The sequence below is a fragment of the Andrographis paniculata genome, unplaced genomic scaffold (assembly GCF_009805555.1).
Source record: "Andrographis paniculata isolate CXL003 unplaced genomic scaffold, ASM980555v1 Contig78END, whole genome shotgun sequence".
NCBI classification, from domain to species: Eukaryota; Viridiplantae; Streptophyta; class Magnoliopsida; order Lamiales; family Acanthaceae; genus Andrographis; species Andrographis paniculata.
The window spans coordinates 731544-741895 of NW_026137615.1; the positions used below are offsets into that span (position 1 = coordinate 731544).

A 10352-nucleotide genomic window follows, 5' to 3' on the forward strand; every position below is an offset into this window, starting at 1 on the left:
GATTACAAAATTCATTGATGGACACAATTATATATTAAGAAAATTGTTTTCATTGTCAACTGGATTATATTACACAAATATTAATGTATTGAAACATATCTGGCAGACCAAAAGTCTACAAATTCTATGATTTGGCATAAGCAATTCGAGCATCCCGATAGTATTATGATGAGACGAATTATTGAAAATACTCATGGCCACAATTTGAAAAATAAGATTATATTAATACAAATAAGATAAAATGTGTTGCTTGCACACAAGGAAAGTTGATATCTAGACCATCACCAGAAAAAGTGGGAATTGAATTCCCTGCATTTTTAGAACAAAGTCACGGTGATATATGTGGGCCAGTAGATCCACTATGCTGACAATTCACATATTTTTTGGTAATTATCGATGCATCTACTAGATGGTCACATTATTGTTTATTATCCACCCGCAATTTGGCATTTGCGAGGTTACTTGCTCAAATAATTAAATTACGAGCACAATTTCCTGATCACCCAATAAAGAAATTCGTCTTGATAATGCTGGTGAATTTTTATCTAAGACATTTGATGATTTTTGAATGTCTATTGGAATTGATATTGAACATCTTGTACCTTATGTACATACTCAAAATGGTCTAGTTGAATCACTTATAAAAAGGTTGCAATTAATTGCAAGACATGTTAATGAAGTCTAAACTTTCCGTATCTGCTTGGGGGCATGCATTTATGCATGAAGCAATACTAATAAGATTAAGACCAACAAGCTATCATAGCTACTCCCCAGTACAATTCGTTTACAATGAAAATCTCAATATTTCACATTTACAAATTTTTGGGTGCGCAGTTATGTGCCAATTGCATTGCCCCAACATACAAAAAAGGGCCCCCAACGGAGATTGGAGATATATGTCGGGTATCAATCACCATCTATTATGAAATATGTTGAACCATTAACTCGTGATTTATTTACTGTTAGATTTGTTGACTGTCATTTTGACGAGTCGCATTTTCCGACATTATGGAGAGAAACTGATTAACTGAAAAAGAGAAATTACTTAGAAAATACCATTGAGTTTCCTTGATCCTCATACAATTCAAAGTGAAATAGAAGTGCAAAGAACTGTGTATTTGCAGCAAACTGCAACCCAGCTATCTGATGCAAGTAGAGTCACTAGATCATATATAGCTGCAGAAAATGCACATATTAAAATTGTTGTCCCCGGAGAAAAAATGCAAAGTGCTAATGAATTAGATGCACATTTGAAGCGTGGCAGACCTCTAGGTTCCAAAGATAAAAATCCTCGAAAGAAAAAGAAACAAATGAAAGGATTAAAGATATAAATATTAATCAAATCTTAAAGAAATAGGTAGTAATATGGATCAAATTTCTGAAGAGATTGATAGAATTAATCAAATGTTAATCATGATAGAATTTCTCTTGGAAAGAATGAAATGATTGAAAATTCAATAAATTATGCCACTACCGAAAATCATTGAAACTGAAATGATACGATTACGGATAATATTTTTGCATATAATGTAGCACTTAATCTAATGGAAAATGACGATGATCCAAAACTTAGATCAGTAGATGAATTTTGGAAAAGAATAAATTGACCAAAATGGAAAGATGCGATCCAGTATGAATTAAATTCACTGGAAAAACGAAAAGTTTTTGGATCCATTGCTCAAACACCTGAATGTGTTGAGCCTATTGATTATAAATGGGTATTGTTCGGAAACGAAATGAGAATAATAAGATTGCAAGATATAAAACAAGACTTTTTGCCCAAAGTTTTTCACAAAGACCTGCAATTTATTTTAATGGAACATATTCTCCAGTAATGGATGGAATAACATTTCGATATCTTGTTAGTTAGACAGTTCATGAAAATTTGGATATGCATTTGATGGACGTCGTAACTGCGTATTTATATGGCTCATAGAATAGTGATATCTACATGAAAATTCCTGAAGGATCTAGTATGTCTGATGCATACAAATCAAACAAAAGAATATTATTCTATTAAAATACACAAATCTTTGTATGAGCTCAAACAATTTAATTGCATGTGATACAATCGTCTCAGTAAATCATTGATGAAATAAGGATATACTAATAATTCTGTTTGCCCATGTATTTTTATAAAGAAGATGGTACAAAATTTGTAACCATAACTGTTTCTATGGACGATCTGAACTTAATTGGATCTCCCGATGAGTTCCATGAAACCATTCTTATAAAGATAATATAAAAATATCAATATTATTGATTCATTTATATAGTATTTTTTATCACATAATATTTTTATTAAACATGAATTGTATTTATTTAAAACTATAAATTTATTTAGAATATATAATAATTAAAAATTAATCTAATAAAATTACATATACTAATAAATACGATTTATGTTATTTTATATTTATAGTATTTCTAATAAAAAATATATATTTTTCAATAAATTTGCATTAATAATTTACAAAATATTTTAAAATAATAAAAATAAATATCTTAATAATTTTTTTCTAATTTTTAAAATTAATAATAAAATTCTAAAAAAGTCTACCAACCGAAAAAACTCAATTAAATATTTTGAAAATAAAATATAAAATATCCTTAATTGTTATTTTACGTATAAACAGCTAATATCAAACTGCTATTTTACCAAACACTTTAATATAAACAGCTAATCAGACCAGTTAATCGAATCAACTAACAACTAACAACTTATTGTCAAACACATCCTTAATAAATATAGTATTATAATTTAGATACATTATATAAGGAGGGTGTTTCGTACAAATTTTGCATTAACACAAAAAAGTTTCACCTAATAAATAAAGTATTTTGTACATTTTCACTAAAAATAAGAGAATGTTATATAATTTTAATTGATTGTGAAAAGTTGGATATTTTGAGAATTATGAATAAGTTAATGAAGTGATAGAAAATCTTTTATTTATAAAGAGCGTAAGTAATTGTGATATTATTGTAAATAAGTGGTAACATTAAATAATATAAACTAAAATAAGTAAGAATTATTTATTATAATTAAAAATTATACTCAATTCATTCCACCTTATTTGTGCACTATTTCCATTTATGTATATTTCATGTTACTTCCTGCCTCTTATGTACAGTGTCTGCTACATTGTAGATACGGTATTTTAGAAGGGATTTAATTAGTATATAATTAAAAATATATTAGTGAAATTAATTATTTTATAATATAAATAATTATAAATTAAGATTAAGGTAATTAATTAGTTTAATTAAAATTAAAAAAAATAAATTAAAAAGTTTAAAATGAGATTAAAGTGTGTAATCATTTTCTAAAAAAAAAAAATGACATAGAATGTGGGACGGACAGAAACGCAATATGGACACGATATATGGGACGGAGGGAGTATTTTACTTTTTAATATTTAAAAAAAATAATGATACATTTTAATTAAATTTTAAATTTCATAATTAATTTTTTTTAATTTCAATTATATAAATAAATTATTTTAATTATAATTTATAATTATTTATATTATATAATAACTATATTTATAAATATACTTCAATTATAAGGATATTTGTTATGGACAATAGATAAAAATTTCGTTGACCGATGCAAAAATTAATGCGGTCCTATGTTAAACATATTTGTTGATGTAATCTCGATAAAACTAAAAAATATAAGTTGACAAGTTATATGTCTATAGTTGTATTGCAATATTAAACGAAAATAAAAACAAGACAGCATGGATGTCACGCATTCTCATTCTCTATAAATATTAATATATGATCGATGCATACACATTAAGGGTTTCTAAAAATCTTCGTACATACTTGGATCGATCCGTTTTAATTTTCCCATGGAGAGGATCATCGTCTCCAGCGAGAACATCAAGCCCGATTCGCCAACGCCCCAACACCTCAAAACTTACAAGCTATGGATGCTCGACCAGATCGTGAGGTCCATTCTTCTCCCTGTCGTCATCTACTTTCCTTCTCCTCAGTCGTCTAATCACGACGTAGACTCTTTCATTTCTCAAACTACACAGCACCTGAAGAAATCCCTTCCAGTTCTTCTTACCCGATTCTACCCTTTCGCCGGGAGAGTCAACGTCGACGACAACGGCCACTCCATCGACTGCAGCTACCAGGGAGTTCATTTCACAGTCGCCAAGTTCCCAGGCCACAATCTGTCCGATCTTCTAGAAAATCCAGATCGCACGGATTTGCCAAGCCTCCTCGTACCAGGGGTTGACTTCATTTGGCAGGAGATTGACCCGGAGTCAAGGGTCCTGATGATCCAAGTCAACTATTTCGATTGCGGCGGCATCGCCATGGGAGTTGTTTTCTGGCATAAGCTTGCTGACGCTACAACTATCACAAGTTTTTTGATTTCTTGGGGAAATGCCAATCGAGGATCTAAACATGGTGTCTGCCCTAACTACATCTCCCAGTATCTCTTCCCCACAGACCCGAATTGACCGACCATTCTCATTTCCCGACAAGGCTTCAGGTGTCGGCCAAATGGGCATTGAAGCGTTATGTTTTCGACGCCTCTACAATTTCAGTCCTTCAGAGCGAATCTTCTTGCAGTGTAAAAAATGCTACAAAGGTGGAGGTTGTCTCGACAATCCTCTGGAAATGCTTCATGGCAGCATCCCTCGAAAATGGCAAATCAGAATCCTTCGTGCTGCTGGCAGTCGATCTGAGAAGGAAAGCCCGGCCGCCTTTTCTGTCCGACTGCTTCGGTAATTTCCTCTCATCGACGGTAGCAGCAAGTGGAAACCATGATCGGACAGATCTGACGAGAAAATTGAGGGATGCAATAAGCAGGATCGACGAAACTAGTGTTACCAGTCTGCAAGGCCATGGGGATGGCGGCCTTGAAAGTTTTTACCGCAACAGATCATTAACCCCTAAAGGGTCGGATGTTGTTGTTATCTCGAGCTTGTGCGGTTTTGGGACTTACGGCATCGATTTTGGAAGGGGAAATCCAGTTTGGATTGCACCGTGTTGCGATACGAGCAGTGATTTGAAGTCGAAGTCGCTTTGGATGGCACATTCAGTGTGGCTAATGGACACGAGACTCGGGCATGGAGTAGAGCCTCTAGTCACTCTTAAAGAGGAGTATATGCCGGTGTTTGACCGTGTCATGAACGAGCTCCGGGACCTTGCTGTACATAAGAAATAAAAAAACATATACACATATGGTGTGGTGGTGTCAAAGTGAACTCGTTGAGGTCATATATTAAAACCGGCAATGCCCGCAGATTTCCCAGAATACACTCGACGAGTGGTGGTTGCCGATTAAAAAAAATTTATAATTTATACAGAGTAGATACCCACCTACCTACATACGCATTTCCTTTGATAACTCTCTTTGGTTTCATTTATGCTTTGGGCCAACATTGTCAACTTTATATTTTATGAATTGCACTTTTATGAAATAATTGTTGATATATTTGTTAATATTTTAGATTAAAGTTTAACTCGCACCGCTATCACTCAACATTCCGATGATTAAGGATATCAAGAATCTCTTTATAGTTTCCAAATCAACTCCTGTCGTGTTGGCTATTGCAAGTAGCTCTCAATTCATATTTTGATTCTTGTTGTTGCAACTATACGATGCATATCGTCGGTCTCTTGTCTACTAAATCTTTTGTATCCACATTACCTCTAGACACTCTACTATAGACGAATTTTGAAGATGCGATTGGACTTGGGAATTGGGGAGAAAAGCACGATGGGAAAGGATCCGAGGCGAAGGAAATGAAAGCTTGCGTTGATATAGGGAGAGCCGGAGAGGTGATTGGAGATGCGTAGACCTGAGAGAGGATGGATGCGAGGGAGGAAAGAAGGGGGGATGGAGATGTGATCGTAGGAGAAGGCTGCGCGCGGGAAAGGACAAATCCACCATGGTAGATACGTTTGAGTAAAATCTGAAGATACATGCGATGCCAAGGGAGATGCGGGGATGACGGAGATGTGTACGGAAGAGAGGATGGCGACCAGAAGAAAAATTTGAGGGGCTGAGAAAAGAAAAAAAAAAAAAAAATCAATTTGTCGCTGTTTAGCAACAGAGCTCGCGCTTTAGCAATGGTCGCCATTTGACATTACTCACAAATTGTAGGTGACTTCGCATTGACTATTGACTTTTATTTTAACTTTTCATTTCAGACCGATTTTTTGCATTTTGCATGATTTCTTAGCGATCGGCAAGCATTTTAGAGTCAAACCTAAAAAGAAAAAAGTTTAACATTTGTTTAAAATGGCAGTTAGCTAGCTTTTAAATAAAAAAGATGACATAAATAGCGTAGAAAAGGCAATAAAAGAAAGAAAGAAATAAAAACTAATAGCATTATTTAACCAAATATATTATATATTGTCAATAAAAACTTATGACTAAATTTAATTATTACATTAGCTACAATTAAAATGGACTAAATCTAATAAAATTTATAACTCGGAAAATACATTAATTTTGGATTATATTATAGATACACTATAAATATTTCAAAACTCATATAAATTAATATTATAGTCCAAAAATACAAATAAAGCTAAAATCATATAGAGGGTGTGTTTGTTTAAGAGATTTTCCCAGATTTTTATTATTGACCAAACTTTTCCCTAAAAAAAATATCAAATTAAATACCTATTTTTATTTTTTATATTATAATAAAATATAATTTTGCATTCAAAAATCACATCAAACAACTATTTATATCACATCATACCACCGTAACCATTCAAAATTTTTACTATTCAAATTACACTCGAAATTCAAACCCTCTAACAAACAAACCAGTTGACTTAAATAGCTGTTAAAATACTAGAAAAATTAACAAATATTTACATAAATACATACAAAAAAAATAAGGTACAAAATGGCATTATCAATATGTGATTTTTACGCAAGCATATAGAACTGTTATTTTGTTACATCACTTGAGCTCTTACCCAACTATAAACTTTATAGAGAGAGATGGTGAAAATACACGTAACCTTATGATGTTGGTTTGACTTAATGTGTTTGATTTCAGACTGATTTGGTTGTGTTTAATTTACCTGTCGATTTTGAGTACCTTATGACTTATTTTGGTTTATTTCATATCAACTGTTGAGGACATGCACGATTTAAGCATGGGAGAATTGATAGCTCCTATGCTATGAACTTTAATTGTTCATATTTTGGGACTATTTGAGTTGATTTAGTATGGATTACACCGAATTTGTTCATATTTAGATATTTTGCAAGTTTAGGGTTAATTGAATTAATTGATGGAAATAAAAATAATTGGAGAAAATTCTTAAGCCCAATTATTATTTTAAAGTCTAAGATTCAAGATTTAAAAAATGACTTTATCACAAAATTGGGAGTTGGCGGGGCAGCCAAGGTGTGAAAATAGAGCAAACACAGAGCAGAAGTGTGCAATTTAGGAGCCGTTCGATAGCTGCAAGAGTCATTCGACAACTACAAGAGTCATTCGACAGATAATGAAAGATAACAAAAACTTCTTTTATGCTTTTTATGTCTATTTCATTTGTTTTATTCATTTTTTAGATATTTATTGATTTCTTATCGATTATTAGTATTTGTATTTTTTAAATTTAGCATTTATAATTGTTGAATTAAATAGGTATTTTACATCCAATATTTTATTAAATCCAATAGTTTAATGTCAATTTGAATATGATATCCATAATTATATTTTTATTTGAATAGGACACATGGGTTGGATTGTTACATCTTGTGGATCTATGGAATCGAATTTTAACTACTTATTGTAGATAGTAGTAATTTGAATTAGGTTTTTTTTAGATCATAATGCAATTAGACAATTAAATTTCTACAATCATACCTAAGATTGTTAGCCTAATTAGGGGCAATTAATGGGCGTAGCTGGATTGGATGTTATAGTTTGTTGATGTCAATAATTTAGTTTATTAATCATTATAAAAATTATTTTTAGTTAAATCAATGATCTAATTCAAATCTCATTCCAAAATAATTCTTTTGCATTCTAGTTTTTTTAATTTTAGTTATTTTCTAGGATTAGGCTAATTTTAATTCAAAATCCCTTTTCTTACTTTTGGTTCACTCAACACGAATGAATTATTATCATACAAATCCTTGTGGAGATAATCACTTTTATTGCATTACATCAATTTTGTGATTGCAAACAAAAAATAATGGGTAAACTATTTTTTTAGTCTCCTAACTGAACCCCTTTATCATTTTAGTCCTGTAAGTGGAGCATGTCGCAAACTAGTCCCACAAGTGAAATTTTTTTTTTTGTTTTAGTCCTTCGGCGCCGGAGACGCCCGCGTGGCTCGCCGGAGGTGACGTGTCCGCCAGGTGTCCCGCCAGGTCAGCGACACCTGGCGGACATGTGAATTTATTTATTTATTTTTTTGTTTATTTTTAATTTTTTAATTTTTTTTAATTGGACCAATTAAAAAAATTAAAAAAATACAAAAAAATTAAAAATAAGTTTTATAAAAATGAAAAAAAAAATTAAAAAAATCCACGTGTCCGCCAGGTCAGCGACACCTGGCGGACAAGTCACCTCCGGCGAGCCACGCGGGCATCTCCGGCGGCGGAGGACTAAAACAGCGAAAATTTTTCATTTATGGGACTAGTTTGCGACAAGCTCCACTACGGGACTAAAATGATAAGGAGGTTCAATTACGGGACTGAAAAAACAGTTTACCCAAAAATAATTATTTAATTGATCGTGGACTGGTCTGTTGACAAAGCATGATATGTTAGGGCAGCTTATGAAAAAATAAGTTTGTGAGGTAAGAAGAAGAGGAAATAGCAAAAGCAAAACATAACCAAAAGCAAAGAAAGTAAGTAAACTAACCATGCCAAGTGAATACCCAGCCAACAACTAGTATATCTATGGTGATAGTTTTTTACATAGGAGCCTCCGCTAGATTTTTTTCTCAGAAATACAAAAAGCACCAGAATACCTTGTGGAGGTTTAGTGGATGCTAAGGGGTGGAGAAAATTGTAATAAATATCTCTTACCTATGGTCAATTATCACTATTGTCCTTTAAGTGTTACTCTGGCAAAATATATCCCAAATGTATCATTTTTTCACGATTTTTATCATATGGCTGCACGTTAAGTTCACGACGGATACAATCTCACTGCGTGGAGTGGGATTGGGCTATAGAGGACAAAAATCGCACAAAAGTGACACATGTGGGATATATTTTAATTGTGATCATGACAAAATATATCATATATGTATCACTTTTTCGCAATTTTTGGGCATCTAGTCACACATCAAGTTCATAACGATGTCGGTGCGAGTGGGATAGCGCTACGTAACTAGGACCAATTTTACTCACGTTTTCATATTCCAATTGAACACTTTCCATTTTTTGATTATTCTCAAAGGAGGAGATTATTCACTTTACCAAACACATGTTCGGATGATGAAAATCACAAAAAAATGACACATGTAAGATATACCTTGTCAGGGTGACAATTAAAGGGTAAGAGTGATAATGGACCATAGGTATGAAATATTTATTGCAAAAATATTTTTTTCTTATAGTGATTTAGATTTTTTGTATCTGCTCATTTTCTAACAAACAATTTTAAATATTTATTTTTTAATTTTTATATTAATAAAAAAACAATAGAAATTCCAAACCCATTTTTCTTCGCGACATTCTCATCTTCGTGGTTTTTGTAACTTATTTTTTTACTCTATCCCGGGACCAGTCTTACTCATTCTTCATTTTCTTTCTCCAATTTCTTTCATAAGAAAATTTGGACAAAAAAAACATCAATAGCAGTTTGGTGCTTCCACCGGTAGATTTCATTGTTTATTACGGGTAAAGTTATTTGTAGAACATTAATCGATTCTACAACCATCACTACAATAATAATAATAATAATAATAATAATAATAATAATAATAATAATAATAATAATCAATTTATGCTATGGATTATTTATGTAGAAAAAATTATTATAGGCATAGCAAAATAATCAATTTATGCTATGGATTATTTATGTAGAAAAAATTATTATAGGCATAGCAAACACAGATCAACTATGAAAATTGTGACACACTTTATTTTATAGCAAAATTTTAGTCACGATTTCAATTATGATGCAACATTGCATCACAATTTTATCTATTACAACTATTTGCTACGATATTTCGTAGCAAAAATTTGCGACATAAAATTGTGAAGAAATCCATAATAAACTTTTTTTTGTGACAAATATTTGCTACGGCATTCTGTGGAAAAATGCTAGAGTGGTATTTTTAGCAATTTTCCGTAGCAAAAATTATTACCACCATCTTGCTAATTTTTTTCTTTTTAA

General features: G+C 31.9%; 1 protein-coding gene across 1 annotated transcript; it reads left to right on the plus strand.

The window, feature by feature from the left end:
• The first annotated feature begins 3857 nt into the window (after positions 1–3857).
• Positions 3858–5823, plus strand: LOC127239559 (stemmadenine O-acetyltransferase-like). The gene is made up of 3 exons (XM_051257764.1): positions 3858–4380; positions 4452–5173; positions 5695–5823. The coding sequence occupies exons 1-3, from the start codon at positions 3858–3860 to the stop codon at positions 5821–5823; spliced, it is 1374 nt and encodes a 457-aa protein (XP_051113721.1).
• The last annotated feature ends 4529 nt before the right edge of the window (positions 5824–10352 follow it).

Excerpts from the sequence above, each read along its gene's own strand:
- LOC127239559 (XM_051257764.1), top strand. The coding sequence starts at position 3,858 with ATGGAGAGGATCATCGTCTCCAGCGAGAACATCAAGCCCGATTCGCCA. Across the intron at positions 4,381-4,451 it reads TGACGCTACAACTATCACAA|TATCTCTTCCCCACAGACCC; the intron begins GTTTTTTGATTT and ends TACATCTCCCAG. Across the intron at positions 5,174-5,694 it reads ACGAGCTCCGGGACCTTGCT|ACGAATTTTGAAGATGCGAT; the intron begins GTACATAAGAAA and ends ACTCTACTATAG.